General features: G+C 37.0%; 3 protein-coding genes across 3 annotated transcripts; 1 reads left to right on the top strand and 2 right to left on the bottom strand.

Annotated features, from left to right (window-relative positions):
• Positions 1-2,392: 2,392 nt before the first annotated feature.
• LOC135648835 (transcription factor MYB52-like) lies at positions 2,393-3,738 on the bottom strand. The gene is made up of 3 exons (XM_065166804.1): positions 3,496-3,738; positions 3,029-3,385; positions 2,393-2,955 (listed from the first exon to the last, which is right to left on the bottom strand). Exons 1-3 carry the CDS (start codon positions 3,608-3,610, stop codon positions 2,801-2,803), a joined length of 627 nt encoding a protein of 208 aa, XP_065022876.1. The 5' UTR covers positions 3,611-3,738; the 3' UTR covers positions 2,393-2,800.
• A 7,058-nt stretch (positions 3,739-10,796) lies between these two features.
• Positions 10,797-15,894, top strand: LOC135649616 (protein NRT1/ PTR FAMILY 8.3-like). Its single transcript, XM_065168166.1, has 5 exons — positions 10,797-11,207; positions 12,915-13,020; positions 13,113-13,330; positions 13,429-13,985; positions 14,821-15,894. The coding sequence occupies exons 1-5, from the start codon at positions 11,151-11,153 to the stop codon at positions 15,641-15,643; spliced, it is 1,761 nt and encodes a 586-aa protein (XP_065024238.1). The 5' UTR covers positions 10,797-11,150; the 3' UTR covers positions 15,644-15,894.
• Positions 15,895-19,533: 3,639 nt separating this feature from the next.
• On the bottom strand, positions 19,534-20,197 carry LOC135649618 (large ribosomal subunit protein uL15x-like). Its single transcript, XM_065168167.1, has one exon. It carries the CDS (start codon positions 20,130-20,132, stop codon positions 19,686-19,688), a length of 447 nt encoding a protein of 148 aa, XP_065024239.1. The 5' UTR covers positions 20,133-20,197; the 3' UTR covers positions 19,534-19,685.
• Positions 20,198-20,498: the final 301 nt, after the last annotated feature.

The raw sequence follows: 20,498 nt of genomic DNA on the forward strand, positions 1-20,498 counted from the left end.
ATTGAATTTAGACTCAAAACTCATTTTCCATGGAAAACTCAAACTTTAAGCTGTTAAGGGAAGGCATTTTTATTATTTTTTAAATAGGAGCTCTCTTTATGCATTTGGAAATTAGGAACACTATCACAAGAAAAATTAAAAAAATTGGACTTTTATCGAGAAATAACCAAATGAAAATATATTTAAATGGATTTTAATTCTGATCAAGATATGTTAAATATTTAATATCTACCGGACAAAACTTACATCTGAAATATATCATACAATTACGAATGTTATCATGTATAAACTTCACAAATTTAAACAAAATTAGACTATAGTTAATGCAATCAATACATAGGGACTCATGAATATGTGAAGGTAAATTAATATTTATTTACAATAAATTAAAAAAATATTTTAATTATTTAAAAAATATAAGACTTAATACATTAAAATGACAAAATTATTATATATGTATACCCTCAAAATTAGTTATTTTTTTATATTTAAGTTGAACCATGTTCATTGAAAGCTTTCACTTATGTATTCATCACAAGGAAAATTGTGATCATACCTCAAGCACACACAGAAGCTCTTCATTTTTCCATCTTTCAAATGTAGGATTACTCTTTCTTCACACAAGAATCCCAACACTTGTCTCTTCAAAGTTTCCTTGAAGCATGCACCTGAATTCCAAAGTCGAGCACTTTTGCTTTCATATCATTGTTGATCATACTGCTTGGTAGATTCTTCTATAAATCATGGTTCTCGTTTACTTGTGAACTACTCCAACCAGGCCTGCAAGTGTTTGAGATCTACTCTCTCTCTCTCTCTCTCTCTCTCTCTCTCTCTGAGGTAAGACTTATTTTCTCTTCAAAGTGGGATTACTTATGTACAAATGAATTCCAACCATCATAATGTGTGGTTATAGGTGTTATATTTTGGATAGACACAAAACACTTTGGAAGCATTAGAAGAGAAGATTAAGATTGAGAATCAATTCAACTATTTCCTGCAAGGGTTGAACACCTAATGCATCTAATAATACAACAGATGAGTCCTTGGAATTTATAAAGCTGAAGATTCAATTGAATGTATTTGCCAATTGGTCTTAAGGAGATTAGTTATTGGAGGCTTATGGACATTTTAGCAGTCTGTAAATTATGAAGCCTAATGACTAACTCTTTTTGTCTTATTTGGAATCATCAGAATGATGACCAGTTTTGTGATCACCATAACAAGCCATTCCATAGCTCTTGCAAATGCTCAATCCATTAAGTCTATTTCAACTAAGTGGTCTAAGAGCATAACAAAGATCCTCCTAATTTTATTGGATTATGATGGCTCATATCATCCTAACAATGATCTAATGATTTCCAAGACTTGATAATAGTGGCATATTACTATGCCACTATTAACAATACAATACAAGAGGAATTTGAGGAAAAAAAATAACTATATCAGCATTGATATTGTATTAGTTGTTAACTACCTCAGTACTACTAATGGTGTTCCTGTTAAGTTCATGTTGATATAAATTTGATGAAGTTTAAGCTTGATTAGGATTATAATATATTAATATCATTTAGAGATTAAGTTGTAATTACTATTGACTTGTAAAATATTGTAACTTATAGGGTTTCGACATATGGGTAGATTATTTAGTTATTAATATATTTTTTTTTATTTTTTATTTATTTACCTTGGTTTCTTAAAATATATAAAAATTTGTTCGATAAGATAAAAATATTGAAGTAGATATGTAAAGTTACTAGGAATGATAATAAGATGGTACCAATATTTGTTGAGGAATATTTATATCATACATACATACATACATACATATATACATATATATAGAAAAATACTGAGTATTCTTAATGGTTCAAGATTAAAAAAAATATGCGTGAAGATTCTTCTCGAAGTGAGAATTATGTTCTGCAAGCTGATTAACGAATCGCTTAAAGAGGATGATCGTCTCGATATGGATTATGCCTTGATCTCTAATTGCTGGGAATTATTTGGACCAAAACTGGTAATAGAACAAAGAATAGATTAATAGAGGATTAATTTGTTCTTGCTTCATAATCACTAAATGCCTAGGTTGTTAAATGTCTCATCATGAAGTCGTTGCTTACTCATTAATCCTTAATCGTGATAGCATGCCAGATTAATCCTTTCTACAGGCACTGTTACCGTGTCACTTTTATTCCTTTGGAATGTGGGAAATCTCAATGAAACAAGAACATTTCCATTAGTGGAGTGCAATGGTCCCAACCATGTCAACACAATAGCCACCCACAAGGTAAACAAACAAGAAAGATTTCTCCTTTAGTTAGTCTGAAGATTTGACTTCATTCTTATCAAGAATCTCAACATAGCAGACACAGTTGTTGTGTGCTTATTGATGTCAAACAAGAATTGGCACAATATATATATGTATGTATTCCTGAGAGACTCACCAAGATAGAGAGTGTACAGGATGATAATATTACAAGTAACACTTTTAATTTCTCAGTGAAACATATGCACGATTTACAAGGTTTTGATCATTAGATCAATCCATATAAGCTTGCCTTGGTAGTTCTGAAACAAGGGCATGATGTCAACATGCCAGCTTATTACTTAAGAATTCGATATATTACATAAGATCTATGCATGCTACATGATTTTATTACTGGTAGAGAGTCTTCATATCTCTACTACTAAATGATATCATGAACAGACATGGAATTATATTAGTGAGATCGAGGATGTAAAATATTTTTTGTACACTATAACTGTTGCTAGATAAGATATCTTAGGGAGAACTTCTGACTTACAAGAAATCTATGAAGGGAACACCAGCTTTTCTCCATTCCTCCTCAGCCTCCTCCTCCTCCTCCTGTTCCTCTACACTTGAATGACATTTAGCACCATCAGACTCGGTGTTTACTTGAAGAAAATCATAGAACTCAGTTGAACTCTCTCCATCTGCAACAACATCGGAATATGAAGATGGCAAAAGGAGTCATTGAATGGAGGAACTATACATGTACTCAGTTACCTTTGGCCATCTGGGGAATATGATCATGGAGGTCGGAGAAGAATGCTTTTGGCAGTAACTTAAGGTGGTTGTATATATGCCTCGACTCTGATCCCTTGTCCTTGTCTTCTGTTGATCTGCCTGTGGCTGTATATATGCTTTTGGCAGTAGCTTTTCGATGCCGACGAGCCATGATCACATGCCAATGGTTCTTCACTGCGTTGTCGGTACGACCAGGGAAGAGCCTGGCGATGGCCGCCCAGCGGTTGCCGTGAACGCGGTGCGAAGCGAGGAGCCGTTCTTCTTCCTCCTCCGTGAAGGGGCTGCGGTTGATCCTTGGATCCAGCTGATTGAACCATCTGAGCCTACAGCTTTTACCTGACGGAGATTTTACTCAACATGTGTTAGTAACATTCAATTCGGGACCGGAAGACAAGACTTTGGAGATAAAAAAAAGAAGAAGGAAGGAATCTAAACTATGCTTGCACCTGATCTTCCTTGAAGCTTCTCTGCGATGGCGTTCCAGTTGTGAGGACCAAACCTACTGACCAACTCCTTCAGCTTCTCGTCTTCCTCCGGCCTCCAGTGCCCTCTACTGCACATCCTATCTTCAAATCACTGTCCACAAGGGTGACAGGCAAAGATAACCCCTGCTGAGCTTTCTCTACAAGATCTCTACAGGAAAAGATAGCCAGGACCGAAGAAGCAGAAAGCTCAGAGAAGCTAAATGTAAGAGAAGAGATGGAGAGGAAAGATATAAGGACAGATACAAAGAGGAAAGAGGCTTTCTCGTTAGCGAGAGAGAAGACATACAATTAAGAGATAGTTACACTTGCACCACAGATTGATGGTACGTGTGGCCTAAGCATGAGAGAGAGAGAGAGAGAGAGAGAGAGAGATTGTGGGGTGGTTTGGTGAAGTAGTTCTGTTCCCCTTTCAACATCTCTCCAATGTTTCTGACCTACAACTTCTACTTGAAACCCGCACATCTCTCTCCATTTCTGTATGCATACAGTATAATACCATAACTGGCTTTTCATGTTAGCATATACAATAGGTTTAATATAAATTAATCCAAAAAAATTAGTTTATTAAGGAATTAAATTCATTAGTTCTGTGGTTTTTAGCATTGTTACCAGGTGGTGATCTTAGCCAGAGGAGAGAGATTTAGTTTAGCTTTCTTCCTAGTTTATATGTGCCAATCTGTGTAGAGATTCTCTTGGATCATATATATGTATAGATTATTGATCATAAAGTGCGTTCATTTGAAAAGAAATGAGGATAATACAGAGACTGGAGAGAGGAGAGGGAAGGAAAGCAACTGAGAACAAGAAAAACAAGCCCTTACATCAACTAGGGGAGAACTTACATCACCCACAACACAAATATTATGAACTATAATCTAGTTTACACACTTCAAATGCCAACTTGGAAAGAACACATTTCTTCTTGGGTTGAATCATCAGTGTGTAACTGTTAGGTCATCTTCATCTTCATCTTCTCTTGAGGAGTTGAGGTGCAGACCAAAACATTTAATTTCATTTTCACTTCCTTGATATATAAATATATTGTTTTATCAGTGCATGAAAAATGATGTGTTTTTGTAGGTGCAATCCCCTAAGTCAGGCATGCAGGAACACTGCACACAAGAGAACAAAGATCTGCTGAGGATGGTAGTAAATTTCTTCATATTCCTCCTTTCTTTTAGGAAAAGGAAACTATCATACTGCTCATACAGAGAAATACTTAATGCCATTCAAAATTTGGCCCTGATGGTGAAGCTCTAGATTTGGACAGGAATCTTGTGGTTTCTGGCTTTGGAAGTCATGTTATACTCCAAACTCTCAGAAAACTACTTCCAACCTTTTTGAAAGCTAGGTTAGTTCTTAGTTCATGAAAACAGTGGCATGGTACCTAACCATATGTTTTCATTTTTCTTCACATCAAATCATACTTAAGGGGAAAGCATTCCACAGAAATTATTCACACTCTAAAATCCTCGGCTGTGCTCACTCATGACGTGACGACATAGCCGAGGAAAATGCACTTTCTATCTGTATTCCATCTCCAACACAACCTCCTTGCCTGATCGATCTCACACCATCTTTTAGCTTGCATTCAGAAGAGATACTTTTGACTTACCAGCTTCAATCAAACCATTGAATTGGAAGTTCCAGGATACCTAGTTGTCAACAAGATTTGCAAGTAGAAATTTCTGCATACAGGTATCCAAACTTCTCACTCAAGTCTTGATCCTACCCCTATTGAGATTAACTAAATGCGAAAAAGGAGAGTAATGAGGTGATAAACAGTTGCTGTAATAATCATATCTTTCCTTGTGCTTCTTCATCATTTGGGTAATTAGCTACTCTTCAATTCTTGATAAGCCTTTTGTTTTTTTTGAGGAACTTAATAAAGTCTTTATGATTGTGGTCTTTCTTGAAATAACTTATATATCAAACACCTATCCAGTTTTATGATATTGATTTCCTATCTAAAACAAAAAAATTGGTGGATGAGCTGAAGAATTTTATGGATAATTCTTCTCCCTTTTTGAAAAAAGATCGATATAAAAACTTTTTTTTTCTTCCAACCTATTTTTATTCAATTTTGGCAACCTACGTGATATAGATTTCTTGCTTAGAAATTAGACAAAAGAAAGCCCGAGGTGGATAAGGTGAAGAGATCTTTTTGAATGATAAAACTAGTATATTGTAAAAGAACAGTTGTATACATCAATTGACTAAATGGAATCTAACTTGAAAGATATACACACTACGCTAACCTTGAATGGAATCTAACACATTTATGTTTTCCACTTTGCACCATGATTTCCAACATAAACATTCAATATCAGCAGTTGCCAATTATCTTTTAACATCTCAAACAGCAGAGTGCATCATGTTTGTGTCATACGAATTTTACATGATTTGATACAGAAATGTAAGACTTAAGAAACAAACGTAGATGTGAAGTAAAGCTAGCACTAAAGATGATCTACCTTTACTATGAGGTATAGTTGAAAATAAGAACCATATCTTGTTGGAAGTCAAGAAGGTTATAAGAGCAACTAGATAGTGACTCTTATGTTGATGGTAACAAGCATGTTGAATGAATCCTCGCAAAATGAATGACTGAGGAAGAAAGCATGAATTCTTGAAGAACACTAAAGGTAGCAGTGCAGCGGAGAAAGTGTTTGCTGACTCTTTCACCACCAACTCTTTCATTGTTCAGGATAAAACAATGACACAAGTGGCACTTGAAAATCTGCCTTAGAGTAAAACCTAAGTAATGTAATTGAACACGCGTCGCAAACCCGTGAAACAAAGGATAATAATAGTCCAGAGAAACTTCAGAAAAAAAATTATAACCTTGGTGTGGGAGTAATTAAGCTGTCTAAGGTGATCAATCTGATTAAGCATCTCAGACGACAAGATGATACTAAATGACAGTGATCAATTAGCATTGATGTCAGTGTTTCACAAGCTGACTGGAAGGCATGACAGGGCCAAATATGATGCAATTGAACAAAGAACTTAAAATAAATTATTTTCCCCTTTGCTCATTCCATTGCTTGGTTGAGTGCTCATATTTTGTTTAACCTACTCTAAATCAGTAGTATATTATTGGATAATTCACTGTTATATTGTAAAATTTTCTTATACATCGATCTGTAGCAATGACTTGAGAGCATGTTTTCTTATGTTTTTGACAAAGAGATAGATCAATGTCTAGATTATTGTCATGTGAACTCTTCCTACAATGGTTTCTGACACCCGCATCACTTTTGATTTTATACTTTTGTCTATTACAATATGAAAAAGCAACTGAGGTTGTCCTTGAAACTTAGGAACTGAAGTTTTAGAGCACCATTTAGATTCTATCATGGCACTTGGTAGTTGACCTGTGAACCACTAGTTGAAGAAGCAAGAACACTATGTAGTCCTGGCAGGTGGAGAGTTTCCTTGTTATTGTCATCAAGTCCAATCATTCCATAAATCAAGTACTTATCTTGTTAGTAACAGGAATTAGTCAACTATTACCAGGTCTGCTGAGGAAGAACTTGAAACAGCTCACTATTACCTAGGAGAGTAGCTTAGAGTCTTAAGATCAGAACTTGAGTACATATTCAGAATCAATATTTTAGCAGTAGGAAGAGGTGATTTGCTACTTGGTAGAAGGTAGTTTAAGATTCTGTAATGTAATGATAAGTGTGTGATCTTTTATGTGAATTCGATTACTCTGCAAGTTGGGTTTATATATATATATATATATATATATATATATATATAGAGAGAGAGAGAGAGAGAGAGAGAGAGAGAGAGAAGTGCCTTGGCTTTCCTATCTAATAATCTTGGTGTAATATTAGTTCAGATTAAATAGATAAACAAAAGAACAGCTTAATCGTTATAACAGACCTCTCTAACACTAGAAAAGTATTCTCAAGTCAAAAGAGAATCAAAATCTTGCTACAAAGTCATTCATTGACTTGGGAGTTTACATGACTAGAACACATCATTCTAGAGCTTTATCATCTTCTTAAGACACTGGCTGTGTGGAAGCTAAGACTTTATCGAAGAATAATCTTTTGATAAGAGGCCCAAGGAGGGAAAGTTTGTCATTATAATTCCTTTCTGCCTCCCTTAGGGTTTGGAGTTGGCAAATGCTGTTAATGTGCATGGTCTGTTCATCTCCTTTCCTCCTGTTTATTTGCCATAAAATGATTTGGTGAAGCCAGTCCTTCCATCTTCTTTAACAATATATGAAGAAAGAAGGTGGCATGAGAGAGGTAGTAAGAAAACTACTCTTCTTAATCAACAATTGCTCATCAACCATATATGTTATCAACGATAAAGGCTACAGGCACAAGTAAGATTGCTCTTTTACGATAAGAGTTGGACGATCTAAAGAACATGTACATAATGTATTCTATCTACGCTACATAGAGCCATTGAAATCCCACAAATACCATGCCACAAAAAGAGGAGCTCAAGAAGTTTGCTTGCCCTCGATACTACGGAAAAAGCAACTCTGGATCTCATGAACATATGACATTCATCAACTTTGACATAACAAAACAAGGTTAAGGCAATTCGAATCAATTAGATATATGAATATTTTCCTTCTCCCATCCGTTTCTCTTTTCTTATTTGATATATCAATATTTCCAATATCTTCCTCCTCTCAAATTTGTCTTATGCATGAATATTTTTTTAATATCTTCCTCTCCTTCGATTCATTTCTTTGTTTGTATTATATTTTCCTCCTTTATCTTGGCTCACTCGAATAATCTTATTTGCATTGGTAACTTGTTCAATCTTTTCATTGAGAATCTTTCCTAACACGAATTGATTGCCTTGAATTTATAGAATGATTTGTTGGAGAAGATTCTTTCTTAATATATCCCCACAAGATGGTGCTTCTTGTAGAAATACCAATCTTGGATCCTAACCGTAAGAGTGAAGATTTAGCTAAGGGTTTTGTAATAATGTCAACAACTTGATTGTGTTTGCACATATGAACAATTTGAAGAGAACTAATGGTAACCTTATGTCAAACAAAATAATAATCGAGGAGGACGATACACTTCGTTTAAGAATAGAATACTAAGTTAGCACATAAGTAAGTTATACCAATATTATCACAAAGAAGATAAGAAGGTTAACTAAGTAAGATGTCCAACATGGATAGAAGATAACTCGATCATAGTAGAGGCGATCGAGTAATATTCAGTTTCTTTTGTGGATGATTGAACAATTGTCTATTACTTTTTAGAACGCCATGCTATCAGGTTAACTCTCATAAAAATCACCTAAACTGAGATGAGATGGATGTGAGGTCATCTTGATTACTAACCCAAATAGAATCAGAATAAGCAATAAGAATAAGTGGTGTTTGCTTGATGAAGATCAACCATCAATGATACTAGTTTGCATAGAGTTAAATTGGATCAAACCAAATGTAAGAATTATGAATGCTCTAATTTATCTATCTTTGTTATAAGGCCGAATCCACGGATAACAAAGATATCTAAATATTTGTAATTTAAAATAATCGAGTTTGAAATACAATAAGCACTCAAAATATGATTTATTCTTAAAATAAGTATCTAAAGTTGATTAATAAGATAAACAACTATTTTCAATGCATAAATATAAAAAGATAAGAGGAGGAGAGATACTCTATGAAGAAGGATAAGCCCTCTTCATAGAGTAAATTCAGGATCCAAACTATTTAAGGGTATGAATGATGAAAATTTCATTCTCACAACAGGTGTGCTAATTTTATCAGCAAGATTTTTGATTTGATTGTTGCAAGATAATCAATAATAGGTTTTGATAATCTCATCTCTCATCCCCATCTCATTCCTCATTTTAATAGTATCCAAACTATTAGGTTCTCCAATAATTCCTAATTAATATATTCTATTTTTTAAAAAAATAAAATTAATATCAAAACCAATTAATGATATCAAAATCTATAGAAAATAACAATAATAATTATAATATTTACATGTTATTATAATATTCAAATATAAATACATCCAAATATAACCACAACCAAATAAATATAATTATATTCAAATAAATCTATGAATTAATAATTTTCTTCATTAATCTTATCTTTTTATTTCTATGCTCATATATCCTTGTAAGATTGATACTACCTAAATAAGAAAATAGAGGCTATGATGAAAATGAGAAGAAGTAGGAGGGATTTGAAAAACGAGGGTTGCGATGAGATGGGGGGAGGTAAGACGAAAAAAAGAAGAAGAAAGAGAGAGATACAAAGTGCTCACTAGAGACGAATACAATTGTCACTACTTATATAAACTTGACAAGGATGGAAGAGGAGTGCTCTAAACATCTCGCCTCATAATTATGTAAATAATAAAAAATATCTTTCATCCCTGTCCCATTACAGATGAATCTATAAGGTTTCACGTACATGCATATCTTGAATAGATTGATTAGTAATAAATTATAGAGAGAATAATCAAAAAAATATTAGAGAAATTATATTAAAGATTATAAAAAACAGACAAAAGATGAAAACATATATATTATAGTGAGCTAGGTTAAAGTTCTTATATACACTTAGTCAAAATAGCTATAAGAAAAAGAATAATCAAATCCTAGGTAATCACATTAATAAGGTATACAACAAAATCAAGATCTAAATTTGTGAAAATTATTTTGGATGATAATCTTCCTAGCACCACTTGATTACCTTCAACTTATAGAATGATTTACTGGATAATATTTTTTAATAGATCTTTCAACCCCTATTAAAGCCTATCTCTATCTCCTTTATCAATTAAGTATGAACAATTCCAACTTTATCAATTTAAAATCCAGAGCTTATTAAAATAATATAACCTCAATGATGATGAGACATTGAAATGGTAGGATAGAGTGGGAAAAAGAAAGAATTGAAAAGGTAAAATAATAATAATAATAATTTATATATGTATATACAGAAAAAGTAGAACACTGCTAATCTTATTATATCCACTTCTTCTATGGTCAAATGTTAAGACCACAAGTAGGACTTATTGACGAGTATTTTACCTCAATGATATCATAATGAGATGGACGGACCGGATAAGTCCACAACTTGTTTTGACGCGACTTTTAAGGCACCAAAAGCCATTTACAACTTTTTTCTACCCGTCTCGGCTACCTACCAAGACTTGAAATCTCTATCACACCAACGTTATTTATGGACCCCACAGGTCGGTGCAATCATAAAATAGCTAACTATTTACAGTCACAACTCCGCCCCACCAAAAAAGCAGCTGTCGATGGGGATGATAACGCATCCGCCGGAGCAGTGTGAGAGTCGAATCCTGCCGTCGGATGACGCCACGGAGGTCCACTTTTGCGCCCTTTTAGGGCAAACGACAATCGCGCCAACCCACTCGCCTCCAATAGTGGGCCGCGGTGGAACTTTGTCACGGATGGCAAGTGGTGTGATGGTGGGTGAACGTGGTCAGGTGCAAGGGACTTCGATCTCCATTTCTATCCCCAACACGCAACGCAACCGGAGGCGGTCTTGTCCTCATCTCCCATGCGTCGCTATTAAATCCGGTTAGGCCCCCGGCCCTGGATCCTTGAATCCGGAATCCGTGAGACATCGAAGGATGGGATCCGTGGAAGACGAACGGAGGTCGCCGCTGGAAGAAGGTCTTCTTCCGGATGTACGATTCCCCCCTTTCCCCTTCCTTGATCTCCATAAGAGTACCTTAAATTTGTTTATCTTTCAATTTTTCCTGAATCTTTTGCTTCCTAGTTGCTGAATTCGTCACGGTCATTGATGGATCTTTTGTGGAGCAGAGATTTTTCTGTCGTGACTCTTCAATTAGATATCTTTGACGAGTTGATTATGCCTACGAGGAAAATTTGGTTACTTGGGAGAAAAAGAGAGGTTTTTGACATTGGTTTAGGTCTCTACCATTACAGTATGGTGGTTTATGTGTTTCTCAGTAAATTTGCCGTTTGGCTTAATGCCATATTTGATTTATGTTAGGAAACAGATTGGCCAAATATATGAATTTTCGGTTATGCGCTATGCTTGACTTGTTGGTATTTCTATGGAAATTGATAATTTTGTTGTCGATGATTCTTTCGTAACTCCAAAATCTTGTTGGTGCTTGACTCTCACTCAAGATTGTTTCTTAAGGATTTTAAATAAGAAAGAAATAGGGATATGCCCTTCCGAAGAATTAGATACATAATATGATAGCGGATAGAATGGAATGAGCAACTTCTTTGTGGCACAAGGGAATGAGATTGCTTCCTTTGCAAAACTAATCATACTTGACAAGAACAAAGTTCTCTTCTTCTGCAGTATTTGTAGATTTTGTATGAAATATTAGTTTCGGATGGTTCTCGATTGGACCTTCAACTTGAAATTACGGTTTGGTTGTGTAGATTGGTTCTAGCATCATATAATGCTAGCTATTCAAAGGAGTTTGCAGAAGAATAGTACTCACATGTTATTTCAATCAGATGAGACAACTTCCCTATGTTCTCGAATCTTATAAATTGCAGAGACTTTCTTTTTCTGTTTTCTGGAATCTTGGAATTGGTAATATTCAATGGGCAATACCGGTGTTCGTCACTGCATGCTGCAGACCATAGCTACAACTCTGATAAAGGGAGCTCAGTCATTTTTCTTCTAAATTTTGTTTGTATGTATGACTTGCCACATTTTTCGAGGTCTGAAATATTTTGAGATATGGTAAACTTTTCCATATACCTTTGATTGTATCAATTTTATGCTTAGATAACCAAGAATGCCTCAACCAACTTAAGATCTAAGAATGCATATTTAATGACAGAATTTGGTTTAAAATTAAACTGAATGGAGCGGGTGAATCATTCAAGTTTTTTGTTGGGATGTTACAGCTTGTTGTTGATGTTCTTGTATTGTGAAGCTGTTTGCTCGTATCAGTTTTCAAGTATGATGCAATTGGAAAAAAAGGTTCCAAATTAAGTATCAGCTCCATTAAACATGATTCGTTATTCAATTTTTGAAACATTTTAAATATTTTAACATGTACCTCAAGTGGAGGAAAAAAGTAAGCAATTTTAGCAACCTGGAGTATTTTGATTTGATTAACAGTATGGAAGTACCAAAATAAGTTCAAATTTGTATAACAATTTCTTAGATTCAAGGTAATCATTCCATTTATTAATTAAGGGAGTACAAATGATCATTTTATGAATGATAGTTATTTTTTGTGTCAGTTTGGTGAACATACAACTGGGTTGATCAGCATTATCTTGACTGTAATGGTCATCTATTTTTGGCCTAGATATCTGGGCTTATATATTCCATGACTGCATGACCTTCATATGGCCTTACATCTCCATTACATTTGCTACTATTTCTGTATTTGTAGAATGAAAATCAAGGACAATATACTGGAGATGGATCTGTCGACATTCATGGAAACCCCGTTTTAAAGAACAGCACAGGCAATTGGAGAGCATGCCCTTTCATTTTAGGTATTCACAATAACTAACCACAGACAAGTTTAATCCTTTTCTCTAACTGAGATGCATTAAATCATTCCTTATTTTCACATTACAAATTATAGGGAATGAATGTTGTGAACGTTTAGCTTACTATGGAATAGCTACAAATCTTGTCACTTACCTAAAGAACAAGCTACATGAGGGGAATGCCTCTGCTGCACGAAATGTCACAACATGGCAAGGAACCTGCTATATTATGCCATTGCTTGGTGCAATTTTAGCTGATGCATACTGGGGAAGATACTGGACAATTGCAGTGTTCTCAACAATATACTTTGTTGTAAGTATGCCAGTTGCAGATGTTCTTTACTGTAATGAGTGGATGCTCTTTTCTTTTGTTCAAATGTAATATGATCATTGATGCTTTATTAAATGTAGGGAATGGCCACATTGACCCTTTCAGCATCAGTTCCTGCTTTTAAGCCTTCACCATGTGTTGAATCTGTTTGCCCAGACGCAAGTGCAGTTCAATATGCTATTTTCTTTTTTGGACTCTATCTAATTGCACTGGGGACCGGTGGAATTAAACCTTGTGTTTCTTCGTTTGGAGCTGACCAATTTGATGATACTGATCCGAGAGAGCGAATGAAGAAGGGATCCTTTTTTAATTGGTTTTACTTCTCTATTAACATTGGTGCTCTCATATCCAGCAGCTTTCTAGTTTGGGTGCAAGACAATTGTGGATGGGGCTTGGGCTTTGGAATTCCTACATTGTTTATGGGATTAGCTATAATTAGTTTTTTCTTTGGTACTCCACTTTATAGATTCCAAAAACCAGGAGGAAGCCCTCTTATAAGAATGTGCCAGGTGGTGGTTGCCTCTTTTCGCAAGTGGAAAGTGGATGTGCCTCATGACAGTTGTCTCCTATATGAAGTGCCTGAGAAGGCTTCGGCAATTAAAGGAAGTCGAAAGCTGGGGCACACAGATGAAATTAAGTAATTCTCTTAACTTCCACAACCAGTTTCGTTGAGGTTTCTTTATGCATATCTTAATTGATTCTTGATTTCATGCTTCATTTGCTATAGTTCTTCAAAGAACTAAATCAAGAACTGAATTTATCCACAAGACTTGAATGCCAATCTGCTTTTGAAGTTCTATTGTCTTTCTTCTCTTGTTATCCTTGGAGTTCTATGTTTTCAGTGGTTCATCAGTTGTAAAACTGCAATGTGGATCTTTTTGTACGACAGCATTTTTTAAGTTGCAGATTGGTAAAACTTTTATCAGTGAAAAGTGTTGCTTAAATCTGGACTTTCCTTTAGGTTTATATGTACTAGATGATATATTAATGATAAAATATTTCCTTGATGATGCTTCAACTGGTATACAAGGTTGCTGAGTGACAAGTTGTACAATAAATCTTGCATCAAACTGATATTGCCTCGATGAGAAATTAACTTATGAAGTTTCAGCTTCAATTATATCGTGCTTAGTGCTTAATGGATTTCAATACTTGCATACTCTATTAAGACTGGTGGGCTCTATGATAATTCTATCATATAGTTGGGTTATGAAATATGTTTGTGTCAGAAGAGCAATGTGGTGTACGTTACAGGATGTTTGTCAAGAGCACCCCACGGCGATAGTAGGTTAAGCCATTTTGTGAGATGAGATATTACTGTTCATAGTAGTAATACTAAAGACCAACTCTGATATTATAGAAACTAGTTTTTTTTTTCAGAAATTATCTCCTGCTTATTTTCATATGCCATAAACTGTGCTGATTCCTAGTGTGCATGATATTGGATTATGTGTAACTATTATCTTTTGCAGGTTCTTTGACAAGGCTGCTACAGTGACGGATCTCGATACAAAGACTGAAAGTTTTTCGAACCCATGGCGGCTGTGTACAGTCACTCAGGTGGAAGAACTGAAGATTCTGGTGAGGATGTTCCCTGTTTGGGCAACCACCATAGTGTTCTCTGCAGTATATGCACAGATATCTACTATGTTTGTCGAACAAGGGATGGTCATGGACACGAGTATAGGCTCCTTCACCATTCCACCTGCATCTCTATCAACCTTTGATGTCATCAGTGTCATTGTGTGGGTGCCAATCTATGATAGAATTCTTGTTCCGGTGGCAAGGAGATTCACAGGCAAGGAGAGAGGTTTTTCAGAATTGCAAAGGATGGGTATTGGCCTGTTCATATCTATACTAGCAATGGCAGCAGCTGCAGTGGTGGAGATCAGGCGACTCGACATTGCCAAGGCGGAAGGTTTAGTGTCCGAGAAAGTGGCCATTCCATTAAGCATCTTTTGGCAGACACCTCAATACTTTTTGGTCGGAGCAGCGGAAGTATTCACATTCATTGGGTCACTGGAGTTCTTCTATGATCAGTCTCCTGATGCTATGAGAAGTCTGTGCAGCGCGTTATCACTTCTTACCACTGCGCTGGGGAACTACCTGAGTTCCTTCATCTTGACTGTCGTGACATCGGTAACAACTCGAGGCGGGAGGACAGGATGGATTCCCGATAACTTGAACGAAGGGCACCTCGACTACTACTTCTGGCTGCTCACGGGGCTGAGCTTCTTGAATCTTTTGATATATGTTGCCTGTGCTAATAGGTACAAAAGCAAGAGGGCTTCTTGAGTTCCAAATAACTGCAGGGTACCATCATTCATGAAACTCCAACCTGTACATTTGTTGTGGTGTCTGATTTAAGTGTTTCTTGCCTATGTCATCCCTCTGGATTGAACAGTTGCTTCATTTCAATTACCACAGACAGTTCTCTAATTGCAGATAGTCTGTGTCAATCTGCTAGTTTTAATAGTATTTTTGTGACTCAGTATTTTTGTGACTATAAATCTTACATAAATCTTATCACAAAATTTATATATCAAGTGATTGTTTGAAAATGTGACTATCATGCAAATGAAATGGCGATGGTTGCTTAATCTTGCCAGTGAGTTCATCTCTTGTGTCATTAATTGATCCGTTTTGCCTCAGTTCTGAGGTATGAGATCTGGGTGGGTAGACTACAGAGCAGAGCGGTGATTCTTGGAATCGAAATGCGAGTAGTAGCTCTTGAAAATGGCTGTTTCATAACATCCCTGCTGTGTTTCGTTGGAAAATAACATCCACAGGAGAGAGAGAGAGACAATTGGAAATAGGAGAGAAAATGTTCGGTTAAGCTATCATTTGTTGCTAGAAATTTATGATGACATGGGTGCGTGCACCTGTAGAGCCACATAATGCAGAACACCATGCCGTATCGATCACAAGCATGTCGACTGAGAAACCTGAGCGATCATTATGAGTAAATAATTCCTACAGCAAAATGGACAACACATCCATTCCTTGCAAGCCAATATAGCGAGTTGAAATCGATCTTAACCAATCGTGAGGCTTTATGATTTCTATTGAGAACACACAAAAACATTAGTGTAAAGACAGAAGCTATAAGTGAGTGAATAAAGGAGAACAAATTTACTCGTGAACCAGAAAAATCAAACATTTTCACTGACTTTTGCAAGAATATACTTGGTTTGAGGAGAGCCAGATCTCAACTGAGATTATAAAATTGCAAGCTGAACTTTATCTGCATAGGAATAAAGTATTGATGGCTAAAATCAAGTTCTATATTGTAAAATTTACAAGAGTCTCCCCATCCAATCCAAATTTCACAACCCATCAAAAACATAAAAAGGCAAAACAAGCCAGCAAGATTTATCACATCATCCTAAATTAGGAATAATTTGGAAAATATTTTGCTAACCACAACCAGTAAGGAACTCCAGATCATAGATAGGTTCTGACTCCATCATAAATTATCACATAAAAAAAAGGCATAGATAGGAATAATTTGGAAAAAAAAAAAAGGCAAAACAAGCCAGCAAGATTTATCACATCATCCTAAATTAGGAATAATTTGGAAAATATTTTGCTAACCACAACCAGTAACGAACTCCAGATCATAGATAGGTTCTGACTCCATCATAAATTATCACATAAAAAAAAGGCATAGATAGGAATAATTTGGAAAAAAAAAAAGGCAAAACAAGCCAGCAAGATTTATCACATCATCCTAAATTAGGAATAATTTGGAAAATATTTTGCTAACCACAACCAGTAACGAACTCCAGATCATAGATAGGTTCTGACTCCATCATAAATTATCACATAAAAAAAAGGCATAGATAGGAATAATTTGGAAAAAAAAAAAAGGCAAAACAAGCCAGCAAGATTTATCACATCATCCTAAATTAGGAATAATTTGGAAAATATTTTGCTAACCACAACCAGTAACGAACTCCAGATCATAGATAGGCTTTTGCCAGCAAGATTACAAGCTAACTTGAGTCTTGGAGGGACCAGGTCACACTCAAGTGGTTTCTTCCCCATTGGACTGCCAATCAATTCTAACACTTCGAAACCACTATGCACAACAAAAGGCAGGCTTATCTTAGGACATCTTTCTTTAATAGACGACCTAAACAAAGTAATAACTCATATTTCCTTGACAATGCTGACTTGAAAGGTTCCTCAGACAGACATCAATATGAATAAGAAGCTTCCAATTCTCAATAGACAAAATAAACATGGGTTCCGAGTGATAGTGACAAAAATGGCAACGCGCCACGTCAGCACGCCAGGTAGACACATTGCCCGAGGAGGCAAGCACTGACGCAGACTCGACATTTGCCGACGTCACCAACCCTCAGCCAACCACCTCAGCTTTGACCTCGTGCTCTCGGTCGAGGCACAGGAGCACATCGACCGAGGCTCGCCCATACCCTGCGGCAGCCCGGTTCTCCACGCGACCCCAGTGGCAATGTCAGACGCCACGTGCGGTATTGTCCTGCCCCTGCAAACGGGCACGTCAGGTAACACCCAAGCTCATCTATAAATACCCCCAAGTCCCAAACAAAAGGGGACAGGCGGAACACACTAGAAAGCACTTCTGCTTCTCTTCCTCCGAAATCCTCTCCAAATCATCGCTAACTTGATCGTCGGAGGGGTCGGGCCGAGCTCCCGGCCCGACCTGTGTGCAGGCGCGAAGACGGTGTCACCTCTTCCCGGTGCTGCGGCGGAGCTTCCTCCCGACCCGAACCGCCGACCTGCCGACCCGAACGACCGATCCCGACCGCAGGGAGACCCCGAAGGACGTCGCCCAAGATCCCCGACATCCGGACCCCAGAACCGAGCCGCGTCGGCCCCGAGGCCACGGCTTAAAAAGTTACTTACCGTAACACCGAGTATACAGAGGAATTGGCTATAAACCAGATAAAGAACAAACACAAAAGAGTTTGACTAATGGAGGCTACAGAGGAATTGGCTATAAACCAGATAAAGAACAAACACAAAAGAGTTTGACTAATGGATGCTACAGATAGTCCTCTATAACAAAGGGATATAGAAAATATATACTATGCTGTTTTTTTATCTTTCCGAATCTTGAAAACTTGCATAACTTACTATTGGAGGTCAATTAAGTTCAGCTCTAGCTACATAAATGCTCTTTCATGACATCACTGTGCATCAAACATACACACAACACTTGTGCTTCACAGTTTCTTTATATTACAGAAGATTAGCAAATGCGCTCATAAATCACATTTAACCATTATTTGCAACTGTTTGAGTTGTTATCATCTTATTCGCATATAACTCTTGCAAATGCATGCTAAAGTTATGCAGCACATACAGGACCTTCTCCTGAATATTCTTAACAAGGTTTCAGTAACCACCCTGGTTTTCTTCTTTGTTGTTCTAAATTTGTTTCTCAGACCCCATCAAGCTCACTGCCACTCTTCCACATTTCAACATCAAGATATTATACTATTTCATATTCCCACAGAGATTTATCTCTTTTTGGCCCTCAACATCCTAATCAAGCTAATAAGAGCTATGTTTGCCGAGGTCTCAAGCATGTAATAAGCTAGAGAAATACTGACAACAGAAAGCAGATCAAACACATCAGATTCTAGATATAAAGGCCTACAAAATTATATCCTCAAAGACCAACAATAGAACCAATTACTGTGTCAGCTTAAAGCTTGGTCTAAAGCTTTCACTATATGTTGTAATAAACTTCGGACACAAGTTTTAAAGCAGTGAGGAACAACATGAGCTTTCCTATATAAACAACAGACTCTTCCCTGAGACCCTATCAAAGTTGCGTTTTCTGCTAAATGCCAAGCTCCCACAAGATATAAACAAAATTAGAATGCAAAGAGAAAGGCATAGGAAAAAAAAAAGTGGAAAATAGTAGCTTGGCTACTCAACACCTGCGCGACTGAGCAACCATTATAAGTTGCTTTATCTAAGCTCATATGCTCCGTCTGTGCCTCATTTCATTTCTTTTCACCGAACCATTCTCCTCCACTCTTTTTTTTTCCTCCTAGATTTGCTACTAGAATCAATCCCAACTCAAAGTTGGTGCCTTTTTAGTGGAAGGTGACAAGGGAAGAAAGATGCCAACTTGGATCGCAACAAACGTTTGCGATTCTAGGAAATTCTTGATGAGAACAGTATCCGAATAACCAGAAGCAATGACAATAAGATTAGCAAGAACAATAAATAGTTCGACTTTATCAACTCTTCAAGTAAACACATCAAAACGATTCAAACACACTAGCAGGTAAATGTAATGTCCAAATCAGCTCTCTGTCTATGCAACTAACCGACAGGATCAAGCGGTGAGCACGACGGCGCCTCCTGCTGCCTTGATCTTCTTTTCGGCAATCTTGGAGATGAGCTTGGCCTTGACGACGACGGGGCGATCCGACGGAAGCATCCCCTTGCCGAGGACCTTGAAGTATCCGAACTGGGTGACGTCGATGAGGGGAGCGGCGGCGGCGTCCTTGGCGGCGGCGTCCTTGACGGCGTCGGGGACGAGGGACCAGAGGCGGTCGACGTTGACGGCGGGGCAGTGGAACTTGTTGCGGAGACGGTGGAAGTAGCGCATGCCGACCTTGCCGAAGTAGCCGGGGTGGTACTTGTCGAAGAGGATGCGGTGGTGGTGCATGCCGCCAGCGTTACCGCGGCCTCCGGGGTGCTTCCTGTGCTTCCCGATGCGGCCGTGGCCGGCGCTCACGTGCCCCCGCTTCTTACGGTTCTTCCTGAAGCGAGTCGTCATGGCGGCGGTTGGCGGCTGCTCTCGTCCTCCTCGGTTAGGGTTTTCGCGGGGAGAAGGAGAGGAGCGAGTACTACCCGTAATATTATATAGAGACTCGAGAGAAGATATCGACCGTGTGATCGAGATCGGAAGATGGGGATTAAACGTGCGGGCTTAATTGTCTATTTATGTGGCTTAATTAAATCAGCAAAATTGCAGGTATTATTCCTCTAATTTTCCATGTAGCAAAAATAAAACAAAATTTAAGAACTAGAGAATAAATATATATATATATATTTTATAATCTCTGTTTGGACTTGTAGTTGAAATTTTAATTTACATTCAAACTTTTAGAAATTAGGAATACTAAATAATTTATATGTTTTC

Source organism: Musa acuminata, chromosome BXJ3-9 (assembly GCF_036884655.1).
Source record: "Musa acuminata AAA Group cultivar baxijiao chromosome BXJ3-9, Cavendish_Baxijiao_AAA, whole genome shotgun sequence".
Taxonomy (NCBI): Eukaryota; Viridiplantae; Streptophyta; class Magnoliopsida; order Zingiberales; family Musaceae; genus Musa; species Musa acuminata.

Bases quoted from the DNA above. Each gene is read 5' to 3' on its own strand.
- LOC135648835 (XM_065166804.1), bottom strand. From the start codon at position 3,610: ATGTGCAGTAGAGGGCACTGGAGGCCGGAGGAAGACGAGAAGCTGAAG. The intron at 3,386-3,495 runs GTGCAAGCATAG...AATCTCCGTCAG, and splicing joins GAAGCTTCAAGGAAGATCAG to GTAAAAGCTGTAGGCTCAGA. The intron at 2,956-3,028 runs GTAACTGAGTAC...ATGTTGTTGCAG, and splicing joins TATTCCCCAGATGGCCAAAG to ATGGAGAGAGTTCAACTGAG.
- LOC135649616 (XM_065168166.1), top strand. From the start codon at position 11,151: ATGGGATCCGTGGAAGACGAACGGAGGTCGCCGCTGGAAGAAGGTCTT. The intron at 13,331-13,428 runs GTAAGTATGCCA...TATTAAATGTAG, and splicing joins TCTCAACAATATACTTTGTT to GGAATGGCCACATTGACCCT. The intron at 13,986-14,820 runs GTAATTCTCTTA...TATCTTTTGCAG, and splicing joins GGGCACACAGATGAAATTAA to GTTCTTTGACAAGGCTGCTA.
- LOC135649618 (XM_065168167.1), bottom strand. From the start codon at position 20,132: ATGACGACTCGCTTCAGGAAGAACCGTAAGAAGCGGGGGCACGTGAGC.